Source organism: Neopelma chrysocephalum, unplaced genomic scaffold (genome assembly GCF_003984885.1).
Source record: "Neopelma chrysocephalum unplaced genomic scaffold, ASM398488v2 Primary Assembly neopelma1_23b, whole genome shotgun sequence".
In the NCBI taxonomy this organism is placed as follows: Eukaryota; Metazoa; Chordata; class Aves; order Passeriformes; family Pipridae; genus Neopelma; species Neopelma chrysocephalum.
In genome coordinates this window covers 13,825,020-13,852,566 of record NW_020897692.1, presented here as the reverse complement: position 1 = coordinate 13,852,566, position 27,547 = coordinate 13,825,020, and the positions used below count along the sequence as shown (strand labels likewise).

Below are 27,547 nucleotides of genomic sequence, written 5' to 3'. Positions count from 1 at the left end.
ATTGTTATTGGAGAGGAGTGAGTTAAGTTCTATGTTTAACTTAAAATGAGTAGGTGAATCTAAATAAGGCCCTTCAGAAACAGATGGAATGAGATTAGAAGTAACACTATCAGAAGTGATATGCTAGGTGTTTTATGAGATGAGCTCTTCAGTTCAAAACATCCCATCATATCGGACAACTCAGAATTGCCACTGCAAAGGGTTGTTCAAGCACTAGCCTAAAACAGGACACTAATATGGAAACATTTCTATTTGGAGTACATTCCTTGAGACAGAAATTCACATATGTGAAGAGTAGCCCTTCTCCACATTATTCATCCAGCCCAACGATAGATTTGCCAAGTCTGAATGACGTACTTATCACTGTGTCTTTGGCAGGGGACCTGGGAGCCTTACTGGGAACTGTGAAGACACATCCAGCAAGCCTGTCAAAACAGGGCCTGTTCACACATCGCTGAGAGAATGGGACAGAACCATCCTCACATGATTTCTGCAGTGGCACCGGAAATCTGTGGAAACAGCTGAAAGGCATTAAAACAGCTCCACTGTAGGAGGATGCCAGCTTGTCAGGAAGCTGATCTTCAGCTTTTTCTAAAACAAAAAGTAGACGTGCTTCATCGCAGCAGGACTCCTGTTGATAGATGTGGATTTCTACTGTTACCCCTTGGAACTGGCACCATTTGTCTGCTCAGAAAGCCTTGCATATCAGTGCTGGTTCCACACATATCACATGGTAGCACTGCTTCCACAGCATGAAAAATCCTTTATTCAGCAGGACAACATAGCAGGATGAGGGATGAATGAGTACTTTTTTGTTGGACTATGCTTCAACACAGCTTTTTTCAAGCCTGTAGGACCAATCTAGCTACTCTTGGAATACCACCAAGACCAGAAAAATTTTAATTTGCTGCCAGCCAGGCACACCACCCTCTGGTCAGAACACCACCACCACCACTCTTGCCTTGTGGACACACTAGAGAGCAATTTGCTATAGAAGAAGCTGCTGCTTCTGCTTTTCTCTTTGATGTCAGCAGATTTTAGAAGTCTGCATTACATCAAATTCAACAGGGACAGATCTCAAGAGTATGGTGGTAAGGATTCTTTTCCAGGTGTGAAAACAAAAGTTTGATCCAGTCAAATTCAGGACAGTGTCATGTTCTAGCAGTATTGGGTAGGTAATCGCCAGTTGGCAGTCTGCATGAAGAGGGTAGTACCATCTGTATTTCAAACAACAGAAGTCAGATATTATATATATTCTCTGCACATCTGCAGAGAAGGACATCTCTGAACATATAAGGGACCCTAGGTACAGGTACCTAGAAAGTCCAGTAACCCAAACCATGCAATAATAGCTTTAGAAAACACCTGGAATTAAGCTGATTCAAATTACATGGCTCAGATTTCAGATAGGACTTGCTCAGACTAAATTCTGCCCACATCTTTTAATTCACCTTTGTTATGAATACAAAAGAACTTAAGTGCCAGGTCTAATCATCTAGGATAAGAACCCACTCGGCTTCACCAAATGTTCCTCTTTGCCACGTTCCAAAATAGGCGCTATAGCTCTTGAGACCTAACTCATCAACAGAACGGATCATAGAATGGTTTGGGTTAGAAGGGACACTTAAAGGTCATCTAGTCCAATCTTCTCTGCAACGAGCAGGGACAACTTCCATTAGATAAGCTGTCCAGTTATGTAGTAGAAAAATTTGATTTTCTGTCAGTAATGAGTCTCTTTATAGATTAAAACTTAGGAACCTACACAGCAGGTATAGGTCCTGCACACCTGTAACTGGTAAGCTCCTTTCTCAGCACTCAGCTTTGCATAAACAATCCTGAAGCATAAACTCTCCCCACAATGAGAATTAGCCTAGAGTGAAGCAGCATCTAGCTTTTACATATCAGATTGTCTGAAATTCAGGTAGCATTGTGCTCTGTGGTGTAAGCTCTAAGTTATTCTGTGGATCTAACACATGAAAGAGTCTTTTCTTTCAACCTTTGTCTTTCCTATGAAAAAGTGCTTCTTCAAACACACACTTTTCCTAGAGCTTTCAGCATCTTCCAGCATATTATCAGGTATGATTTGGACAGACTTTGAACAGGCCAGAGCTAGGAGTCACAGATTAAAAACAGCCTCTACAAAAAAACCCCATTCTCTATCATTAAGTCTCAACACTATGCTCAAAGCTAGTCAAGAAAGATTACAGTCCATCTTCTGACAGTACCCTTCTGCTCCCTCTCAGAACCAGGGTCATGACTATGTAATTTTGAAACCTGTTCTATAATAATTGCATTAGTCAAGCATTAATTTTTTAGTAATGTATTTTCAAATACCTAAAACTTGATGGCATGTTCCACTCCACTCATTAAAAGGATGGGCTTTATATATTTAATTCCTTCATAAACTGAAAGGAAAACAGTTTTATATTTTCCCTAAGCACTTCAAGCACAAAGCAGAACATTCCAAATAACCTAGGGTCTGAACTCCCAGAGGTTTTCGGGAGGAGCTGCAACCCTCATTCTTAAAAATCTAACCCTAAAATAATCCTGGTATCAGTCTCTGCACAACTTAAAAAGTGTATCTTTCTAGTCAAGGATGTTAATAAAAATATCATTTATTTGGGATCAATTTCTGAAAAAATAAAGTTCCTGCTTCATAGCCAGGAGAACAAGGATTCTTCAAGAGTTCATATCTTGCAATTATGATTTTTTTTTCCTCCATGCACTAGAAAGATATGTCCATTGTTAAGAACTTTTTCACGTTCAAATAAGAACTGTTCTACGTTCAGGACTTTACACCTCAAAACACAACAAAACACTTTTCTTTGCAATAAATTTAACTTTTCTTTATTGGTCCATTCCAAAAGAACATTCAATGCAAATCAGACAAACCTGCCATCAGCATCTTGATCATTTTTATTTGGAAACTATATAAAGTCAGCAGGCAATAAGGACACAGAGTTGCACTCTTCTAACTTAAATGTTTAGAGAAGAGTTAAGTACAACTCAGAGAAATCAAAGACATGTAGATGTGGTGTTTAGGGACACGCTTTACTGGTGGACTTGGCACAGTTAGGTTTAACACTGGACTCAATCTTAAAAGTCTTTTCCAAGTATTCTAAACAATCCTATGATTCTAAACTTGAGATGTAAACGGTACCTTTAAATTATATATTAAGTGTCACAATCAAACATTTCTGTTCTAGAGCACTCCTTCAAGTGCTTAATGCAGTAGTAAGTCCATAGGCTGTAAGTCTGGGGAGGGGCATGTGTGTGCATGAGAAATATCATAGACATTCACATTTTAAGTCCTTGCTGTCCTGACTCTGAAGTACTCTCAGGTGAAGTGATACACTTAACTACACGTGGGAGAATTTTCAAACTCTATATAGGATACAGTAACAATGATTAATGTTTAGGCAGCTTAGCAGCAGCAGAAGTATTATTAACTCAATCTATATTTTACTTCGTTGCAGGAGGTTCCATACATTCTGGTGAAAATCACCATATCCAGTCTTGAATTTCAGTAGGAACTACACACATGTTCAGCTCCACATTTGCTTTGAGTGTTCTCACAATCTCCACTGTTATGCAAGACACTTGGATTCTCATAATAAGGATTTTGACATTCCTCTGCAAAAATGCTCAAAACAATTTAAACTTGTTTTGTTTTACAGGCAACCTGCATATTTTCTCTGTGGAAAAACACAGATATAACACACAAAATAAGGACTCAACATTAATCAGTTGTTATAAGGGACGGTCTTACATGTCCTTCTAGGTGATGAACACAGGAGGATCACAAAACTTATCACATCTGTAGCTTACCTCTATTATCAGCCCTCCAGAAACCAAAATTCTTCTGTCTGACCCTCCATATACAACATACTTCCAGAGGTGAATCTGGAAGCAAGCTACAAATATGGGTTATTAAGTGTGCTTAAACTGTCTGTTTATTTCAAAGAAATAATCCTCTTTATAGCTATAAATTTGATTGAAGTGCTATCACTCATGCAATCTCTCTGAACAGGAGAAAGTTAAAAATAGTCCAACTTCCAGTAATTTCTGTAACAGCCTCATCTCACTAAAACTGATCAAGAACACTAGAATTTATGATTAATTTCATTATCCAGAATTGGCAATTGACTTAATTTAGAAACAGAATTTGTTTTAGAGTATTAACAGAAAATGGTACCTTACCACAACCAAAACTTTTGAGAAATATAGTCAAAATACACATTTGCAGGAAAAGAGAGTAATTCTTAGTTTCATTTCTTTGCTTTATCTGCAAGACAAATGACCTTGCAGAAGGTTACAAGAAACAGATCTACACTAATGTAAGAGGATGTATTATCAATATGAACCATAATCCTTAACCTAAGAGGTGGAAAAATGTTATAGCTTGAGTATTTCAAATTACTTTTGACAATTTTAGAAAGGAATTAATTTTTTTTCCTTTGCTTAGTCTCAGAAGCAGTGCTTTATTTCCCTACCCATACTCAGAACTGTATCAGTGCTATCATAATTGGTTGAATTTCTACTTACTTACAGGAGAAAAGTTACCTTCCACACTTTATCAGGTACTTTAAACACTTCAAGTTTACCCCTGCTATGCACACCAGCAATTACCATTATTTTACAATAAACCACATAATAGTTTCCACAAGGGGGTAATGCTTTTCAGAATGCTGGGCCACTCTTCAATTCAGAAACTTGTGTTGACAAAGTCAAGTAATAGCTGTAAACCCAAGAAATACAGTTTCTAAGCAGTAGAAGACATGTCCAAGAATCTGCAGAGTTATCTCTACGCTGATTATTCAGAAGCAAAACATAAGCATTGAAAAGGTTCATTAGTTTTCAGCTTAGTCACATTATCTGAGCATGCAATTACCATTCTATGCAGCATGACTCTGGTACACGTACACTGTACCTAGAAGTAGATTGCAATTTTCAGTGCAAAAGCTCAAGTCCACACTGCAATCACTCTCCTGAAGTTCAAGCAGAAAATACAAAGAGGTTGCAGATATATCTCTGCACCTTTACCGAGAAAGGCTTTTCACTTGTTTCTGACAATCAGCAGGAAATCTGCAGAACACTGTCAGTTTCAGCTAAGGAACAAAACAGACTATTACAGGCTTTACTGTATTTATGACCTGTAACTCTGGATAAATCACCAATCACTGTAGTCCAAGCAGCAAATTTAGGACCAATCTGGCACATATTGTTGCTGAATTCTATTAAACATTCCTGGTGATCACAGTTTATTTGACAGGTCAGTGAGATGTAAGGCTCTCTAGTTTCTAAATGTTCATGAGCCTCCAACATGGCAGAAGCTGACTGGAAAAGTACAACAGCAAATGTAACTGAAGCCAAGTCTGACGATAGCACTACACTTATTCAGAAGTTTTGAAAGTTCACACTAGAGAGATGGAATTGAAATATCATTCATTTAAGCAAAGCAGCAAAAGAATTCTGATGCCTTTAAGTGACTTCATTCCAGAAAACTGAGATCTTTGAAGACTCAATTGAAGATGTTAGACATTTGCTTACAAGGTAGAACACTATTGTAACATGACTGGAAAGTTCGAATTTGCTTCAAAACCTGCAGAAAACTGGACTATCATTTCAAAGCTAACAGCTAAATGAGAGAGAAGTGTTGCCACAGCATGGATAACTTTGTGGACAGAAAGTAATTAATTGTTTTACTTGCAAGTATTTTATTTAAGACAGCACAAGGGACAACTAGGAAATAATATACTGGAAGTTCTGTTTCTTAAAAGTTCCTGTAAGTATTGATCAAAGGGCTATCTTTTATTTCTTCACTGGGTGATAATGGATGTACAAATCCAGACAGTGAGTTCACACAGTAACTTTCAAAACCATCTCCAGTTCATTTTAAAGGCACAGTACAGTTAAAAATGTCAAGTTTCCATCACATGAAGTGCTTAGAGATGAATTCTTGAGTGTATATTCATTACAATTACATTAGTGCATACAAAATCTTTTAAAACCTTGTCAGTCAAATGGTTCATTGAACTCCTGAGAAATTTTAGTGAGGATGTGGCAGGTGAAGAATAATTCCAATTATGAATGCTGACAGTTATTTACTGCTTGTATGACAGAGGGTGACAGCAGATGTCTGAAACAACTTGTGAACTCTCCCATAGAAGCCTGCTTTTTGATAGCTGCAGCTCGCCATGGGCTGCTGTGGTGGGTTGACCTTGGTTGGACACCAGGTGCCCACCCTGCCGCTCTATCACTCCCCTTCCCAGTGAGACAGGGGAGACAGTAAGGTGGAAAAAAACAACTCGTAGGTTGGGATAAGGCAGTTTATTTAAAGCAAAAAGTAAAGCAAAGCTTGCACGCGCAGAAGTGAAAGATAGCAGAGTTTTTTCTCTACTTCCCATGAGCAGCGGTGGTCAGCCACTCCTGAGAAGCAGGGCTTCGGTACGCATGACGGTTTCTCAGCAGGCAGCCATTAGACAACGAGTGCCCCCCTTCCTGCTCCTTGCCTTAGCTTTTATATCTGAGTTGATGTCATATGGTATGGAATATCCCTTTGGTCAGTTGGGGTCAGCTGAACTACTTGGTTTCCCTCCCAGGATCTTGCCCTCAACTCAGGAAAGAATGTTACAGTGTTGGTGCTGTGCTCAGCAGTAGCGATAACACCGGTGTGTTATCAACACCCTTCTAGCTGCTAGTGCAAAGCACAGCACTGTGAGGGTTACTGTGGGGAAATGAACTCCAGCTCAGTCAGACCCAATATAGCTGCTTATATATTTGAATAATACTTGGATTCAAAAAAGTGGTACCTACTGAATCCAATTAAAGAGACAGTCACCAATTCAAAGGCAGATCATTGTATTTCTGCATATAGACTATTTCAACAGGAAACAGGACTGGATTGGGAAGAACCTGGAAATTAATGAAATCCCAGAAACAGCAGACACTTACAGCAACATATACCTAGGCAATGACCAGGTGTCTTGACCAGTGACCCTCTAAGTCCATGAACAACATGAAGCAGCTACATGGTACAAAACCAACACCTTCCCGCCAATCTTGTCCAGATGAGCAGCAATCTCCCAATGAGAAGTTAAGGTAGAATGGATATAACTCTGCAAAACTGGGTGTTACAAACAAATCTGTACATGATACAGGCAAAGAAGGAAATGATAATTATCACAAGTTAAAGCTGAAGATGAAAAATTAACAAAACCCACAAAGAAAGGAGGACATCTGAACAGCTACTTTTATTTAAATTAGCTCATGTAAGTTTCCCATCAGGGCATCCACAAATAAGTGTTCTCCAACTTCCTGCTACCCTTTGGATGCAGCTTCCAGACAGCCAAAATCAGGTTCCACCTTTTGTTTGAGTTACTTGAACTTCTTTTAAATAATTCCCTGAAAGTCTCCCCAGTGGTCATGTTTAAATAGTATTCAGCTAATTCTAGTCAACTAGTCAAAGGGAGCTCAGACTGCCTAATCAAATTCCAGCACCTACTGTCACTATTTGAATACATTTGTGTCCTTTCAAATGTCTCATTGGCAGCAAATGGATTGATTGGTATTAGTTGAGCAGACCTGACTGTATATTTGTAGCTCATGATAACCTACAATAGACATTCTTCCAGGCTGCCACAAACATTTATGCTATTGGAGCAGCTGGCACAGAAGGCTTGTTAAAAGACTTCAGTTTTGTTTGTTCCTATGAGTCCAAACATCAGTTCCCTGTGTTCATGCATTAACTAAGCAACTCACTTAAGACTTCCTCAAATACTGAAGCTAAATTAAAATTCAGAAGTTCCCAAGAGCCTGCTGTTCTGAAATACTGCAGGAAGAGGCAGACTGTTCTTGAAATAACTTAAGTGTTTGCAAACATGCAAACAGGACATAATAATTCCCCCACATTTTAATAGCTATTTAACAATTAGTCTTATAAAAAGACTACGTAAGTTACATTTCCATGGGCTTGCATGGACTATAGTGTCCCTCATCCAGCATTAGAAGTTTAAAACCCTGTATTTTTAATCATTTTCTCTTTCCGAGTCTGTGAAAGGATATCTGAAGATTTTTTCCAGCCTTACAAATATAGCTCAGTAACTATATAGCTAAAATAGGATTACTTTACAAAGACAACAGGAATGACAAAAATATTTATGAACTGTGTTTATATAAACATATTGGCTTGTAAACAAGTTGACAACATTTACATTAAATACTGAGAGAAAACTTCAAACTAGACAATTTGCATTTAAGAGGAAAATATGTTAAAAATTAATTGCATCTTAATTATTCCATTAGTTATGAATAAATCAGGCACCTGGCAGTTTCAGAACTGAACTGTACTAAAACACTGCAACAGTGCTGAATATTGTAATTTACCCTAATGATTTCCTCTGATAGAGTAAAAGCCACCTCATAGTTACCCGAGGTATCCTATGGTAACTCAGTGGAGATAACAGTATGAAAATTACTTATTTTTCATGGACTGGGAACTCAGCACCTAAGTGAATGTTTTTGGCATACTTTAGAGGACAGTCTCTTATTAGCTATAGTTTTGTATGGCTATCCCAGAAATGCCAGCAAAACTAATGCAAAAGTTAAACCCTTCTGAAAGTATAAATCTCATCCAAATATTTCCAGCAATATTTGCACTGTTTCGCAGGATTTTAGCTAGTTTTATTTGTGAATAAAAAAGTCCTACATGTTGAGCATGAAAGTATTTAAGAAAACTTAAGTTAACAGAAAAGCATAATGAATTATGAAATAGTTACAACAGTTCATCAAATTATACATCAGAAATTTACATACATGTTTAATCATAAAACAATATTTTCTATATATTATTCAAACGCAGCTTCAATATTCGTTCTCACTTAACAGTGATACTCAAAAAGTGATATTCAGTTTTTTTACCCCTTTAAGTGAGTACACTTATTTCTTCTATCTTTACAGGTGCAAGGATGCTTATTTGGATGCAAATTCCACGTGGGTATGACTTTCAACATAACTTTAAATTACACTTTTTTCATCTTGAAGGCAAAAGGATATCAGTGATAGTAAATAGACAATTCATCATCACTCATGTCTGAATCATCATCATCCACTTCACCTTCAATGACTGATTTCTTGCCTTTGCAGCATGAAACAATCAATCCAATTAAAAAGACCTGCAAATTTTAAGTAGTAAAAGTTACTGTTAATTCAATTAAGGGGAATAGAAGGGCAATATACGTAAAACAAAATGGCATGGTGGTGATGCAAATGATGCAATGACAACTACTGTAAATTATCCAACTTGATTTAGTGATCTCTAAAGTACTTACTGCAATGAATGCCCAGTTCCCAAAGTAATAGGCAGCACTGAAGAACCAAAACTTATGAAGAAAGAGGTACGTCCGAGTGACAATACACTGATCTAAAATGAAAGGAAATAGTACTGATTAACACAGAACAAAAAAAAAAATCAGCTAACCCAAATATAATAGGATAATAAATTTAGCAGTTTGGGAGAGTATTCAGATCTGCAGAACAATTACACTCATTAAATCTCATTGACTCTCCTCTCCCATGAAGGTATACAAGATCAACATTTGTTGTTACAAAGAGTGACTGTGACAGGTAACACTAAGTTACAAGTTACACAGGTAACCCCATTACCACTGGATACAATTTCTCCTTCAGATGTGTCAATTATTAACTAGAATCTGTCTAAATGGAACTCACTTCCCATTTTAGATAAACCATAGCCATAAAGAGATACAAAGCAGATTTGGATTAAACATACATTTCAGGACTCTGAAAAAAAGGCGTCTCTACCAGGATTGCATAAATTTTGTAAATCAATGTCAACTACAAGAGTCACGTAGGCCAAAAAAACCCAATATGTACTGAGACTTTTGCAACCCAGATAGCAGAGGACTTATTTGTACCCAAGACCTAAAAACACGGTTAAACCTTACTCCTCTAACATGTACTTTTTGATGTGGCTGCATTTTTCCTTTCTAAGAGGCAGATTCTAACAAAATTAAGAATCAAACTGCCAAGGCATTTTCAACATTGCAGACAGGGAGCATAAAGGTTTGCATGGGACACTGAACCTGTGACATTTGAGAGATCAGGTCAGGGTGGCCAGCAGGACATACGAGCCAGCTGAACCTCTCTGGTGCAAGGAGTGCACTGAGTTTATGCTAAGGTATAACACGATTTTTTCCTTTACTCACTATGCTTCAAACCTCACCTAAAGCCCATTTCAGAGCAGGAATTGGTGTCTAAACAACTTGAACACTAGAGAAAGTAAGTCACACACATTGCCTGTTCTTCCCTCAGTTTGGACCATAGGTTTGGAAATATTCCCCAGGTACAGTTGAAGTATAGAACTTCCTGTCTTCTAAACTTCTGAGTGATAGGCTGCTTATACAGTTATACAGTTTACCTTTCAGCAGCCATCTAAGTAAGAAATGCAGGCGAAGTGGAGATGCTTCGTAATTGCAGACAGTATTGTCAATACCATCTGCAGCTCTCCAGCTGGTTACCTGAATTAAAAACAGCTAAAAGACTTTCAGATGACTCTTCACAGTAATTGGATTAAGTAGATGATGGTAAATATTTTAGAATAGTTTGACCTTGAGAAAACATTTCTATACAATGTGTCACAAAAGCAGCTAACTAATTTTTACCTATTATTTCTAAACTGATATATTACTAAATAGGTTGACATAACACAACATTCTTAATCAACTTATTCCTCTGTATGACCCAGTTTAGCATAAGTCATAATGAACAACCTGCATTAGGATAACTACTTGTTATCCAGAATGATCAGTGAGAATATTACTGGCACATCTTGATCATGTGGAACAGAAATACACATGGAAAGTTACTAAGCCTCCAACAGATTAACTGCCACCACTTCAAAAATACAGCATATTATGTAGTGCTGACCAAGGCACAAAGCCAAGATTCAAGATAAAAGAATGTTTTAAACAAAGAATGACAAGTACTAACAGTCATTACTACCTGAAGAGTCAACTGTTTTTGTTTTCAGTCCATTGATGACTCAGTTTATCAATTAGACAATGAAAGAGATAATACCCTCTGTAAATCCACAGATCAAACTGGGAGAAGAGGAGAGCAGAGAACCATATTTAGGAGAGACCTATTTTTCAAGTCCCTTGAAACAGTCCTCAAAGTTTAACAGAGACAGAAGCCCTGTACTTGGAACAAAGAGACACCATGCAACACTGCAGGCTGGCGGTTGACCAGATACAACTAATAATAGGAGAAGGTTCACCATTGGCATGGGTAAACATTGAAGTGGCTGTCTGTGGAAACATTCGCAGCTGGATAGACCTGAGCAAACTGCTCTCCTTGACCCTGCAGGGGTGTTGGACCAGACTGTCTCTTAAGGTCCTGTGTGTGCCTGAAACCATTACACAAACGTAGATGTAGAGACAACACAGATCTAACTGACAATGGCATTTTGGATGGAAAACCCACAGTGAGAATGTCATCCACAGACAGATAAAGTTTACATACCCAAATTCAAGCAGAAACTAGTTTTGCCTAAAATATACTCAAAACTACTGCCATAAGAAAACCTACATCTTTACTGTGCTAAAATACATAAGCACTGCATATTCCAAATCCTAAACATATTGAAGACATGGCTTCAGGTATCCAAGAACTTACTTCATACAGCTTTTGCTGCCAATTACTTAAAAGCTGTGTTGCAAAAAGCAGCTGCTGCTTACAGTTTCTAGTTATGGCTTTGGTCATAGACAAAATTGTTGAGATGGACCAGACAAAGCAAGCTTTGGCAGTCTTCAGATATTAGCAAGTATATAAAAAGTTTTGTAATTTCAAGTTTCCCTTTTTGTCTTGTACCTATGATCTCAACCTATCTTTATCAATATTTCACAGTGTTATGGTCACTCAAGGACTTCCAATGTCCACAGAAGTTTATGTTAATGATTCTACTTCACATAGTATTTCCACAGCTTTCTCTGGAAACAGATTCATGGAATAGCAGCAACAGCTGCCTCAGCCACAAATACAGTATTTCTTTGTTTTCTTGTTGACTAAACAGGGAAAAATGATTTTGTTTTTTAGTATCTCTTACTCAGCAGTTTCTACAAAAGTAGTTTCTTGCATATTCTATTTGAGCACATCCCCCACTTACTCCATATTCTTCTCTACTGTGAGATATATACATACACACAAAAGTAACAGTAACCTCATTCATCTGTTGAGCCTGTTTTTGCATTTCACAGTCCTGCTCCTCTGCTGCTGCTACTTCACTGGTTTCACAAGTTAAAATTAATCTCCCATACAAAGCTTTTACAATTTTTGGGTTGTGGCATCCTATACTAGTAATCTTTCCCTTAGCTAACTTCTCCCAGAAATTGCTTAAATCTTCAATTCATCACTCAGCTTTCACAATAATGCAAGTATTAAAGAGCTCACCACTACTTGCTTCAAGGTTAACTTTGCAACAAATTTACATCTTTGAGCTCTTTTCAGACTGGAAACTATATTGGAAAACAGACTACTCACATATAGCAAGGATCTGAAAATATCTCCCAGCTGGTTGTATGTAGCTACAATAGCTGTCCACTTAAAGAGATGTGAATCACTAAGCTTCCAACATTTCAAGCTGACAGCACTTTGAAGCACTACAGTGCACTAGAAGCATGAGTATCAAAGCACTCAGATGTTAAACAACAGTTCGCAGATCTTAAAAGACTGCAGATAGCTATGTCTAACATACATGCACAAAAAGCTGCCTGCTGTTAATTCCCAGTTGTTTGGCTTTCGTGTGGGCTTTCTTTGCTCAGCTGGAAGTGGTAGTGAGATGGCACCTAAAACAGACGCGTAGAGACCAAAAGTCCAGCTGGATAAGTCTAGTCCAAAAAGCTACCTTATTCAACAGAAGCCGCTCAGTAGGTTTGGAATCTAATCCTGACAAAGGAAAAGATTTAGCAGGCTAAGGAGGAGCCAGGAACTTGGAAGCCAAGGAGTAACGAGGAGACTGGAAAAGCTATTTGGGACAAGCTATCATTTAGAAGGCAAACTCTGCTTTTTTCAGCGCTTCAAGCTGCAGATAATTTGTGTATGAGACTTCACATGATGTATTTGCAAATCAAGCACAACCTGATATAAAACTAGACAGCCAGAAAAGTGATGTCATCAATGTAAATAAGTCTGGTTTTATAATAGTCAGATATCATTTTGTAACAAAGGTTACAAGCCTAGATAACCAACAACTATTTGCACTTACTTTACACTACATGGACAATTGCAGCAGCCACACAACTTCTTGATGATAATTATACATTATGAATGTTTACATTAAATGGCTCGAAAATTTGCAAGTCCCATCAGGGCTAGCAGGGCTTTATAGCATAAGGAGGCTTCCAGTAAGATTCTCCAAGATTCTGTGCGGAAAAAAGAAAAAAGTTTCTGAATGCTAAATAACAAGAACCATGTCCTGCTAAGGAATCCGGGTCACATAACTATTTTTTCCAACAGTCAGATTTAAACAAAGTGACTTGTATGAACAGGATTTGCATTCATGTATGAATGCAGAATTTAGTTGTAGAAAGAGGGTTCTGGATCTTAGAATCAACAAAGTGCAAACAAGCTTTACCTAAACGTAACAAGAGTTTTCACCACTTCCCTCTATATGCTCAAAGAGCCCATCAGACCTCTTTTGGCCATTTTAAATTTGGAGTTCATCTTTGCACAGTTATGGCATTATAATGCAAAACTGCACCCAGCTATAAGGCTTCTATTTCAGTTTCTTTACAGAGATTCTGTGAGGGTGCCAAGACTTGCATGTATTAATAGACTAGGTGAAAACCATTTAATGAGATTTGAAGAGCTAAACCTGTTAACCTCATTTTTCATAATTTTAAAGGATAAGCTGACTTTAATGTTTATTAAATATCTCCAAGTGAAGAAAATACTAATTCTACAAGGCCACGTGTATAGTGTAAAGGTACAGTATTAGCCAATAACTAAGATCTGAAGCCATGTTAATTCCAACGAGATAATACCCATTTTCTACAGAGAAGCAATAAACTCCTAGATCAGCCCGCTGAAGGAAAGTGTTCTCAGTGTTTTTGTTGAAACTAGACACCTTTTGAAACACTGTGTACAATTTAGGTTAATTGCAACACTGGCCAGATGTGTTTAAACAAAGCCATAATTGGTACTTCTTGCCTTTAAAGTGCTAACCTAAATTTGAACTTCTGCAAGATGCATTTCCTGAGTCTCCCTTCAGTAACTAAAGGCAAATTACTCTTGTTTTAAAGACCTAGCTAGTGACAAGCAAACGCAATACTCTAGGAATGAACATGGATGCAAAATTCCAGAAAGGAAGCAGTGGACAGCATAACCTATCATTTCCATACTAATCAAAACCTTTTCCATTAGCTACCTATCACATTTTAGAGTATCAAATTGGCACAAGCTTAAACTTTCACTAGTTCAGACTTAAAACTACAGTACACCACTTGACCTTCAAGGCTAACTAATTTTGTCACATCGTTTCTACTTGTCTCACACTGTCTACATCTGATTACTTAAAGAAGGATGTGTCCTATGGAAAGAAGGATTCCTTGTTTTCCCCATCCTGAGATAATGCTACACGAAAAGAACTTGGAACATGGGAAGAAAGAAGATACTTTAGAAGAATTATCTTGACCTCTTTATATCCTTACAGAGTACCTCATATTCTGTCTGCAGACAGAAATATTTACAGGCAGCTGATACTCAAAGAAGCATTTAACAAAGCAGAGCAACCTCCCATGCTGGAATGCCTTCCTTATTCTCTGGAGAAGAAAAACAGTTATGACCATGGTTAAAGAGTCAAAAGACCTGATGCCAAGTTCTTTTAAATAGAAGCTGGATGTGAATTTGTGATTTTTTTCATCAGTAATGCTCTGAAAACAACAGCTTTATTCCTGTCTTCTTTAGACACAATTTAGGATACATTTGGCTGTAATCCAGTCAGGTTTCTCCCTCACAGTTCAGAAAGGATTTGCCCAGTCCAGTGCTATTCATCCAGCCTAGCTGCAGGACACGTCTTAGGCAGTGAAAAAGACCATCTTCATGAATTGATCCTTTCTAATTCTGTTGAGCAAGCCATATTTGAAGACAGATAGGAAACATCTGTATGAAGCGTCACTAGCTACAGTTATAGATTACCATTTAAAGTTTCTGCATAGCTGTTCTTTAGCATGTTATGTAGTGTGTTTATCAGCTGTCTGCACCAAGAGAAAAAAGATTATTTGATTACACCAGTAGAAGTAGCTTCTAACATTTCACTGAAAATATTTCCAATACATGCTGCAATTAATGTTTCTCAGTGATTAAAAGATACGGTGGAATTGCTACTTAGAGGCCAAATATTATGCCTTCTTTTGTTAAGAGAACTGCCTTTATTTAAAAGGCCATTTTGTAGACAGTGTTGGTAGGTTTCTTAATCAAAGGGTTCATTACTTGCTTTTAAGAATGGATGTATACCCCTCGATCCTTTACAAGGAGTTTCAATTCTTATTCCAAAGTACCGAGCATTTTACTTGACTGTTGGGTTTAAATCCAACAGGAAACAGAAGTAGCAGGTAGATGCAAGAAGAAAGTGTGCAATTACTTTACTGCCATTTAACATTTCAGAGTATTTAGAAAATGCAGCCTCATCTCTCTCCAGTTACGATTACTTGGAGGGCGAAGAAGGGTAGTTCATATCTGTCCACGGTGGTGGGGTACAGAAAAAATTACAGGAATTCATGTATCTACAACTGTGTATCCATCAACAATGCACTGCAAAAAGATATTTATGGCACTCTTAGCTGCTTATACTGTTTACAGCTGCCAAATAGGGCTTTCTGTGGTCAGACCTGCACCATTGTGCTTATTTATACTGAATACTTATGGTTATAGAGGACTTCAATAGTGTTACGCATAAGTAAAGAGCATAGTACTAGTAAGGTCATTCACTAAAGTAAAAGGAAACTGGACAGAGTCCTCACTAAAATCATCATTTAGGCTTTATGTGAAACATAAATTAATTAATTTAAAACAACAATTTGCAAGTGGTAATTTATAGTCATACAGCTCTTCATACAAAATTACAAAATATTGCAGGTTCTGAGCAATTTGCTTTTAGTTTCCCTTTGCATGTCTCCTGATTTCTCTAAAGGAGAAACAAAGAATATGCTCCTGTTTTGGCATTGGTCTTTGGGCCTCCTTTCCAGCTTGACTAATGTCTACACTAATCTTTATTCTGGTTAAAATAAAGCCTGAGGTCCTGAACTTCTTGACTTCTAGCTAACAAAAGTGTCTTGAAACAAGGCACAGATCTAGTTAACTCAGTAAGACCTTCTCAGTTCAAAGACTCAGAAACAGAGATAATCTTTCCTCTTTCCCACTTGACATGTAGCTCCAAGTCAGTGCAGGCCTATGAAAAAGGCCCAGCAGATAGACTGTACCATGCATTTAGCAGGCCTTGGGTAAGGTTCATTTCCCCAGTGAAAGAAGTGAGAGAATCCAAGGGGGATTCATAGCATGTTATGCATTTAAAGCGCATGATGCTTAAAAAAAATAATTTGGGGGGTTGTTTTTGTCTAGAAAGAAGTAGAGTGTTTATCAGATATCATAACTAAGGTTGGGAAAAGTCTTTTATATAGCCTTGCAACTGAGTCACTGCTTATTTACATCATCTCATTAACCTGTTTAGCTACATCTATACCAAGCTTTCAGTGCATTAGTCCAGGTGAAAGAGTCTTAATCAAATAACTGAACTCCTTTGCTTGATCTCATGCTCAGCTGAACTGTGGGCCCAACAGTTTAGCTGGCATTAGGCCGAGAAAACAACAATCAAAGGAGATATTTGCCCAACTGCATCAAACACTGAAAATTAATGTCTTGCCTATAACAAATTTATTAAATTTGCTGCTCCAAAAGACTACTTAAAAAGCTTTTAAAAAGTCTAATTTAAGCAGAACACAAAACTCTTGTGTAAGATGTTTAAATATAACTTAAAAAAAAAGATACTTTGAGTTGTAATATGCACCCTACCCTATTATTTTTTGGCTTCTGTTCTCTTTCATGCAGTTACACTACTACAGACTTTGGCATTGATGATAAAACAGATTCACCTCCTGCATACACCAGGAGTAGAGGTGAGTTTTGCTGCATGAAAGCAGATAATAAATGCTAAAACACTACAAATTATGTGCCATGGTCCGGGGGAGAGGGGAGTGGGACCGCAACACTGCACAAAGGGTCTGAGTCGAGGTTGAAGGTGCAATGGCGGTTTATTGAAGGTGTGCGGGGGTTTATTTAAGCTCTGGCGTGGAAAGGGCCAGAAAATGGGGTGGAGCATGAGACAGACAACCAGGGGAATGAACAGAAGTAGGGACTCAGGACAAGAGGGAGGAACTGGGGAGGAACTGGGAAAGGAACTGGGAAAGGAAAGAATCAATGGTAGCTCTCTCCTCACTGCAGTTTTTTCAGCCAACCAGAGGGAGAAGCAGGGAAAGCAGGGGACAGACAACTTGAGGCAGTACAACTGTAGGGGTAACATACAATGCACATATTTGAAACCACATAAGAACTGTAAAATCCATATAATAAAGTCCTTTCTCAATTGTTGTATATCTTTTTCCACGCCTGGAACCGTTCCCACTCTGATTCCTGCTCCTCCACAATTATGTATGTAGCTATAAACACTTGAGAGTACATTTTTATAAGATGGCATTTTAACTGCCTTAAGTTTCCCTAGGACGTGTAATTGTCCATTTGACCAAGCCAGACACTAGTTTGAAACACTACCCATTAAAGACTAAAGTTTTACATGACATCAGATCAGGTCTATTCTACCACCTCAGACAGAAGAAAACCCCAACTACTTAGTAACAGCAAGTAGAGATCATATCTATAACATCTGAATATTCGATAACATAGCAGATTGCTATAAGCTTATCTATCAGCACAGACAATAAAAGGTCATAGTTTGTTTCATGGTTAAGGAAAAACACCTGTTAGAATTAACTCAGTTTAAATGGAACAAAATAAAGTGCAGAGAAGACAAATCAATATTTGTATTTAGTTCCAGTTTGATGGTTTACATAAACCAGAAGGCAATTCAAACTGCAAGTGCTTGCCCAATACCTTTATCTTAACTTAAAGTTATTTGCATCTGTTTTTGCCCATGTCTAATATCCTTAAAAACAAGGAAAATTGTATTAAAAAGTCTAGCTTCTACCTCTGAAATAAGTTTCACTTGCCAAGATACTGTCTGATCACAGAAAAGAGTATCATCTAAAACAGTTATTTTCATTAGTTTTGTTCCTAGGTATTACAAATGGCAGGTATTTCAAGGCAACTACTACATTTCCACTTTCTAAAACTGACTGGATGAAACAGCAAATAAAGTGTCTTCACTAATGCAACTTTTTTTTTTAGTATTACAAAATAAAGTTTTCTTTCATTTATAAAAACACTCAAATGGCCTGACTATCATCTGCAGTTAATACAACTCCAGTCTAGCCTTTTCATCGCATTAACGTTCACATTTAAGAAATACCCATCCATCTTCTACTTACACTAAGTTAGCACAGGACAGCATATCAACACCTTCTCCACCTCTTTCCTATTAAGAAGGGGGAATACAACTCAAAGATTCCCACTGCAACAGCACATTTACGATGACAAACCAAAGCCATCATTTACACAGACCAACTCTTGTATTCAGCACATCAGGAGACTAGTTTTAAGCATCAGCTATATTGCCTCCATTAGTTAAAGTAAATTAGGAAAGAAAATCAAAGTATTAAAAGTATTCAAAAAATCAAGTATGGGTGCAACTTCATATATTTATAAGGAACTGGAGTTGGGCTGAAATAATTACGCAGCAAAATCTGAGGAAATCAGACTATTTTAATTTCTCTCACAAAAGTCAAGACCAATGAGCCTTATCAATGCCACTGAGTATATTCTCCCAGCAAATAGTAAGAAGCTGTTCACAAGAAATAAAAACCTATACAACTTGGTCAAAGTGATCTCATTTTGAAAGACAACAGATGTTGTTCTTCTAAATTCTGCCAAAAATAGAAGTTTCTATTTTAATCACAAAGATAAAGCAGTCTAAATGTGAGTTGAACAACTATATTTGTCAAAATACAAAAACACTTGACACTGCATTCAGACTAGAGATCGCAATCAAAAAAATGGATGAATGATTTAAGTATGAGGGAAGACAGGAGACAAATCCATTCCCCTTTGGAAATGCTATGAACCACCAGGAATAAGACTAACACATACATACTGAATTTGAAGATACTGTAAATACAAGGGAACCACCTTGCAAAAGAGACCATGGCCTCACAGATTACAAGCAAAGAACTAATGGTCCAGTTATCTCCAGTAGTACAAAAGCAGTTTAAAATCAAGTACTATCTTGTCCAATAAGAAGTAGGAAAAAACCTGAGGAGCTGTTAAGATCTTCTAGAAGCAGTCAAAATCCAGGAGTTACAGAATAGTGATAATAAGAGGAGAATACAGGACAACTATTTACCTTTTCTATCAATTAACAAACATTATCAAACATTTTATAAGTATATAAATGCACACATAATACAACTGCTCTTCATACAGAGGAGTTGAAAGTTTGCCAGAGTAAGAACAATTGAAAGCTTGGGTCTGAAAAGATCTGTACCATTCTGAAGGCCATAAATCTTTTGCTGAGATCAAAGCAATCTATATAATTGATTGTGACCTTAAAGAACAGTATCAGTATTGCAATGGCTTGTGCAATTCAAACTGTTTCCAACTGTGAAAAAACTGTTCATATGCAGAGGGAAAGGAAGGCGAAAGGTAACACTGCAAAAAACAAATCCAGCATGATTTCAATTAGTTTGTATTTTTTTTAACGAAACCAGACTAAAAATCATTCACACCTTTACTCAAGTTTCAAAGACAAATAAATACCAAATAAAATGTTACTAGTCTCTCTAAAAACAAATAAAAATATCAACATTAAGACCTGCAAAGATGAAAAGTCAAGGAACACTTCAGAATTACCTATCTGCCTGATAGTCACTACTCACAGCTCTAGAATATCCATAATATATCTTCTGCCCAAAGGTCAAAAAGGGATGGTTAATAATACAAATGCGTAAGAGTTATACTTCATATTATAAGGAACAATAATTCAGAGGATTACAGGAAAATAATTTAAGAGGTCTAGTTCCACTGGTAGTGTTGTTCATGGAAGAGCCCATGTTTACCCATTTATAAAAATTTCATAACTCTTATCTGTAAAGTTCCACTAAGAATTTCCAGTTCCATTAATTTCAGATGTTAGTTTTCTTGAGCACATTGAAAAATTTAATAGAATACTTGTCTGGACATTTCTGTGGTAAACATATACACTGAAGTGACACTTCCCATGCTAAGCTATTCACCAGCTGGGATTTATTTTCAACATCTTGCACATACATATTAAAGCAAATGAGAAATTTTAAAGCTAAGTGGAATGCTTTGTTGGCCAAGGGTTCTATTAAAAATGGTCATTTCTTCAAATGAATCAAGTAAGCTTTAAGCAAGCTATTTTTTGGTCTTAGCTACATATCATAGCTTATTATTATATATTAGACCAAAGCAAATAAAAGCCATGAAGAGAGCGATTGAGTTGCTTATTACAAACAACCATGCACCTATCACACTAGAAATATAAGAAATAAATATATCTAACTTACCTTCAGGTGCATCTGCATCACAGTCTTTAGATACAAATGTCACATTCCTTGGCTGGCCATCAATTGTCTGATTACTCTGCATTATAAATACAGAAAATTAGTCTATCAGCAATGTTTGTCCAATGATAGTCCCCAAACCAAATACATTTCCAAATAAGATTTTAATTTTATCAAAACTGCCTTGACAAAACTTTTACAATATTTAAACATTATTTGTTGAACAGTATATGCAGAGTAAGCCGTAAATGGTAAAACATGAACATTTTTAAGTACCCTTTCATTTAAAAAAAATATAGCTTGTGTTCTTTTTGAAGACACAAAAAGCAAATTTAATCTCTGAAATTAAACCTTTTAACTGTCCATAAAAAGAATCTGAAACTCAACTTTGGTGCTAAAGATACCATGAAAATGTTAGGCTTCCATAATGATACCAACTGCAATTCTCTTCTAGTCTAAAGGCCAGATGGTAATATCCAACATACTTGGACAGCCAGAGTGGAAAAAGACAAATTACACTGAAGTCAACAATTTAGAACCCAAACGTGCCTGCTTAAGTGGCCCGAATCTTTGGAAACCCAATCCTTTCAGAGACTGACATGAACTCTTATGTACCACATTTTGGAACAACGAGTGAATAATTTTAGCAGAGTCCTTTGCACTACATTGATTTCTTCATACATTAATTCACTTTAAAGGGTCTCATACCTACTTTCACCTTCATGATTTCCTAAAACAGAAAGCCTTAAAAAATATGGATCCAAAAGGAGTACGATTAGTCACAGGAATCAGTGGAACCAAAAGTAGGAGAACAATGTGTAGATAGAAACAATAGGAAAAGAACAGAAGACATGAAACTTCAGTTATTCAGTGTACATTTAGTAGTGGCCCATCTCCAGGATGTATTCCAGCTGGCTGTCACCATTACACTGCTCAGAGAGTGCTTCTTTCAAAGGACAGCATTGTACCTTGTACAATTACACAGGGCATACAAAACCCACAGATCAACCAATCACAACATGGTTATTTCAAAAATTTCGCCTTCCTTATCTTTATTCACTTTAGTATTTTAATAGTAGGGTTTTTCAAATACAACCTATGGGCTTTCTTTGATAACATCTATGCTTTTTTCTAGGTCTTGTATCACTGTTGTTCTCCATGAACACTCCTGCAATTTAAGACATTTCTAGCACAAGTATTGCCAGAGGAGAACTCTAGTGTTCTGTTATCCCATCTACTCCAAGGCTGAAAGCTGGAGGCATCAAGGACAAGTATGAGACAAAATCAAGTACAGCACTCAAGCATGTGTGCTGTAAGAGGTGACACATTTTGGATACTTAAGAAAATAGCAAGCTATCATATAACGGGTTAGGTTACAGCCTGTAACACCAACATAATTTGCTCCTGCTTTATATTCAGGATCAAGAAATTGAAAAGACCTCTTGGCACACTTGGTCATCTAGGGGATACTTCTGGATTCCTGCTGCTGACAGACACACTTGGGGTCCTGCAGTTTAGGTCCACTCCTACAAATTATCTATGTGATGGCTGAGGAAGTAAAGTGACTGTTCCCTGGTTAAGGACCAGAGCAGCAAAAGTATCAGTGTCACTCATGGCACATACTGGCCTTTTAATTCCCGTCTGTGTCAATCAAGTCTTAAAGGTCCACTAGGTACAAACGTCAGCAAGCAATGGTCGTTCTTTCAGACAAATGCAAAATAACCTTTGACCTAGTTGAATGGAAATAGCAATTATACTTGAGTACGGGCAAAATTATGATTTCACTAGAAAGCTGAGAAGGTGACCTGGATGTGGATAGAACTCTGTGAAAGGTTATGAAGAGACTCATGGCTGATTAGCAGATGTTACAAATTGTCTTAAGAGGTGAATCCAAGCTATCCTGGGTGTTTGAAGAGCTATGAAAGTTGATCAAAGCTCTACACAGGGACTCAGTTGTTAAGGCCACTGTATCCAAAAGAAACTTTCAAAAGTTTCCTACAGACAGCATAGCTGAAGACACTTTTGATGAACTGGCATCACATGCTTTGAACACACCGGTGGTCAGAATATTAATAAAGCTAGCAGCCCAAGTCTCACTAACGTTAATTGCCTCATAAGAGCTCCACTTTTCTACACATACTCAGTTAACAGGAAAAACCACCAGCAGTTCCAAATTAAAAGTTCTTGTCAAGAGTAAAAGTCTCCAAAGGAAACAGTTCAAAATTTAAACAGGAATTTAACCTGTCCAATGCATTACTATAGATTTCAGTTACAAATTAGTTTCACAGATTAACAGATTGGGAATTACTGTAGAGCAAAGCAAAGGGAGAAGTGCTCTTACACACTGTCTTTCTGTGAGCCACCAGATTGTAATATATATGTTTATCAGCCCACCCATCCACTAAGCTGACTTGGAATAATCCTCATTCTTTTGCTTGTTTTTTTACACAGTGCTGGTTACCAGTGGTGTTACCTTAAATGATGAAACTGATTGTGGTGTGTGAGCACAATGAAAACCTAGACTGTCCAAGTGAACTGGTGCATACACCTCATCATCAGGAAGCCTGCCATGTATAGTTCACTTGCTCTGCTCCTACATCCACAATCACCAATTTATAACTCTTAAGAACCTCTTCATTGCTAACATCCACAGAAAAGTCTGTTGCTCCTCTTCATTCCCAGACACCATCTCTCCTCATTTCTAAATATAAAAATCTGACATGCAGTTGTCAGGGTAGTCAGACAGAAAATGTGTCTGGTACATTCTGAAAGACTCTTTGAGAGGATGTTGTCTGAAGACGTAACAAGTAGATAACTTGGTATGCCAGGGAAGTCCAGATGTAGTTTACCAGCATATTCTTTATGCCTCGTATTATTTTAACAATAAAAGCAGTTTCTACTCAAGTTGTAATATGTACTTCAAGCACAGCTCTTTGAAATTAAACATAAGAAGCTGAAGGCCCAGAATGGTTATCTTGCCCACAACAATTTTAATCCTTTAAATGGAAAGTTATAGCTTTACTCAAACATTTCAGCTAATCCTTTTTGCATTGCTGACCGGGATTGTATGTCAATAGCTGTAAGAATGACACAATAGCCTTCTTACTGCTGTGCTCTATTCTCTTGATCCTTCTTGGTTACAAACTATGTATTTATGTTTGGATACTACTTGTCATAAGCAGGTAACATGCAAGTGTTTGTTTAGTCTCAATCTTTCTGCCTCCCTCAATATACACACATTTTATTTTATTCATAAAGCAAAACAAACTGCTAGCTACAGCTTTTATTATTTGTTTTTCTCTTCAATCTTCCATGTTATCTGCCAGCTGTATCACGAAAGATTCCTTTCTCGGGTCATTGCAAGGCCTAAAGACTAGTTTGGTAGGACCTTTAATGAAATTTTCCGTCCTACCCTTACACCCACAATGGCTCTGCACTGTAATTGGAGATATACAATCATTCTACAACATAAAAAACTGAACTGCCTTTTGCAGGGACTCATAACTGATTCTGATGTAGTTATATGATGTTCTAAGTTACATACATAGTACGTAATCACACCAGGAGTTCTATGTAAACTCACCATATAAGCAAAATGCTTTCCTAAACTTACTTTCAGATTAGTTTTTTGCTGCTACTAGTCTAATTCTGACAAGTTGAGCCAATTTATAGATGCTTACGCATGTTTATTTTGTATTAGTTATATCTAGCATAAAATCTAATAAAATGCATTACACTTCTTAAATACCAAATACTCAAATCCCTACAAGTGATTGTATTACTGTGCTTGGATTGACATGAGGATGACCAATTGCCCCTTACCAGACAATTGAGATGTAAAGACAGTAGGAAAGTAGCATTTATTGAATCCTCCATTTCCTGCAGTGACAATTCTACCACATCAACTCAACACATTGAAGTTGATCAGGTTCCTCATCTCTAGCATGTTTAACACTGCTCCAACTTCAATTTCTCCTTGTAATCCTTTTGTACCAAATATTCTGTATCCACCATGTAAACCGAAAGAATTGATAGTGATTGTCATGGTTTGAGATTGGCCCCCCCTCGAGAAGAGGGGGACTCAGAGGTGATTGGGTGCCAGGGCAGTGTTCCCTGAAGAGCCAATCACCACTCATGTTGTTCGCTTCTGCTCAAAATCAGATATACACAGCCCACCGGAAACTGTTGGCAAGAGTTCTGTTGTTGGTGTCTGCTGCGTGTAGGTGTGGAAGGCCGGGGGGTGGCTGGGCTCCCTCTCTCCCCTCCGGGGGGGAGAGGGGAGCCCTGCGGCCCCCACAGCTCTGCCCAGCCCAGAGCAGAGTTAGAGGCAGCATTTTGAGTGTGTGCAGTGAGGGAAGAGACTCACAGCACCTCCTGAACCTGACTTGAGGTAAGAGAAGAGAGCCAGGCTTTTGCAGTCAAGCCTCTTCCCCCTCCTTTTCTACAGCTAAGCTGTGGAGGGGGGCTTTTTCTTTCCCTCCACTGCAAAGTGGAGGAGAGGCTCAGCATTGAAGCTGAGCCAAGTGGACGAGCTGTGGAGGTAGGCCCGGCACTCGGGAGAAAGAGTCCCAAGCGAAATTGGAGACGGACCCCGCCCAGAGAGAGAGAGAAGGGGCCCGGAGGATGTCTCTGCCACGCAGGACAACCGAAAACCTGAGGAGAAATCCACATGCCAGGACGTGGACACTTGATGAGCAGAACCACACTGCAGCAGCCTACGAACCAAGGTATGAGAGAGAGAGAGAGATCACACTGCAGCAGGAGAGCAAGGACTCAGAGCTATCTTCCTGGACTTCAGGAGGAGGAGAGACTGCAACAAACAACTGGAACTTGGTGGGGGGGAGCGTTCAGGCCCAGAACACTCCCACAGAGGGACTGGTTGCTTTCCAGCCTTGAAAAGGCTCTTTCCTGGACTAAACTTAAAGGAGGGGCTTGAAAGGACTGATTGATAGAGATGTAATATATATATAGTTGTTTTTAGCTTGTATAGTATTTATTTGTGTAAATAAACGTATATACTTCCCCTTCCCCTATAGAAGCCTCTGGCCTGAAAGTTTCTCTTCGGTGTCGGCATATATTGTGGGGGGGAGTGGAGAAGCCTGAAAATTGGATTTTTAGATTTCTAACGTGGCTCAAACTGCCACATTTTTGGTGCATTGGCCGGGAAAGTTTGATTGGTTGTGGATAGAAAATATGAGACTTGCTGACATAACAAAGAGAAGCTCTCAGACATAACAAACTGTACCATTGTTGATAAGGTAGAGCTTTAGCTGTAATGTAATGTAAGTGTTTGATATAGAGTTAAGTTCATAGTAGAATTATGCTAATGTATAGTGGAGAGATTTTGATTATATTTGGATTTATATAAGAGTATATGTTAATTGCAGAGTATCAGAATTGTTGTGATACATGATTTTCCGCAGAAGCAGGGGGTGGAAGTTGTTATGGCTTGAGAATTTACTAAATAGAATCACAGAATTTACTAAATAGTCGCAGCTGAAGGAGGTCAGTGTGTGTTTTGTTTTGTTTTTTTATTTTTAAAGTAGCGTGCTCTCCCAGAGGTACATCCTCCTGGAAAAGTAACTGAAGTATTACAAATGCTCAAAGCAGCAATCTCATTTAAATCCCTTCTTTTAACTACTCTGCCTCAACTGTTTTGTCTGTGAAACTCAAACACCAAACAGCACACCAGGAGATCTTGACTTCATTGTGCCTGAATAAGCAACCAGTTCACAACCTGGTCAGTTGAAGACCAGATCTAATAAAGTAGGATATCAGACCTTAATAGACAGATGTCCATGAAACCTCTCAAGATTCTTATGATATGTAATACTGAATTTCCCCATAAATATGCAGCCTGCCACTCAAACTAAGATGAAATACAATAATTCAAGTCTTCAGGTACAGAAGATGAAAGACTTAAACCAAAACCTTGAAGTACACAAAAGTGCAATAACAAAAGCAGAGACTAAACTTTAACTGCTTAGTTCTATAGATTTTAGAGAGCAAGAACTGCATGGAGTTTCATGAAGTTGGACAGTCCAAAGTGCCTTAAGTGTGATTAATCAGCACATACTTTGCTCCAGTCTTATGAATTTCTACTGTAATAAGTTATCTTTGTCATTCCTCACAAATATGCACATAAAAACTATCATCTGTGGATAACATTGATTTCATTCTGTACATAGCCTTACACATTAAAAATAATCCTCACTGCAGTCACTTAGCATACCAGTACAAAATCTAGTGGAAGCTGGCAACTGTCTTATCAGAAAGAGTAAAGCAAAACTCAGGTGTTTCAGACTTGTCTGAAGATAACCTAGAAATTAGGCTGTGTAATATGTAGTACAATTGGTTTCTGGCTTGTGTATTACCAACAGACCTACTACAAAAAAAAAACTGTCTACAAAATTCTCCTCAAAAACTGAGAATGCGCCTGACTTTAAGAGTTTCTGTAAGCAATACATTTTTGGATGCAGAAAATTTAAACATAAAATAAAAAAAATTACATCTCACCTGCACCAGGTATTTCTGGCTTCCATACATTACATATTGTGGAGCAAGACTGTAAATCATGTAACTTGTATGAAGAACTATCAACAGAAGTATCATACAGAGAAATAAGAGTGCTTGAGGTCGAGTTTTTCCTCGTCTGATTTTATAAAGCTAAAACCAGAAAACAAATATTAACAGAACAAAATTATTTTTTCCCTGAAGACATTTAAAAACCTCTTTAATTCAAATAATAATTTTAATTCTATTGCCAGAAGTGGGAGGTTGCT

At 37.7% G+C, this 27,547-nt stretch overlaps 1 protein-coding gene across 1 annotated transcript in view; it reads right to left on the bottom strand.

Annotated features, from left to right (window-relative positions):
* Window positions 1-7,234: 7,234 nt before the first annotated feature.
* Window positions 7,235-27,547, bottom strand: part of LMBRD1 (LMBR1 domain containing 1) — a 74,556-nt gene continuing 54,243 nt past the window's right edge. Inside the window, exons 13-16 of the mRNA XM_027698001.1 lie at window positions 27,282-27,431; window positions 20,769-20,844; window positions 9,330-9,421; window positions 7,235-9,173 (exon numbers count right to left, since the gene is read on the bottom strand). Of these exons, the coding sequence (XP_027553802.1) occupies window positions 9,054-9,173; window positions 9,330-9,421; window positions 20,769-20,844; window positions 27,282-27,431 (438 nt within the window). The 3' untranslated portion in view covers window positions 7,235-9,053. The remainder of the gene's footprint in view (window positions 9,174-9,329; window positions 9,422-20,768; window positions 20,845-27,281; window positions 27,432-27,547) is intronic.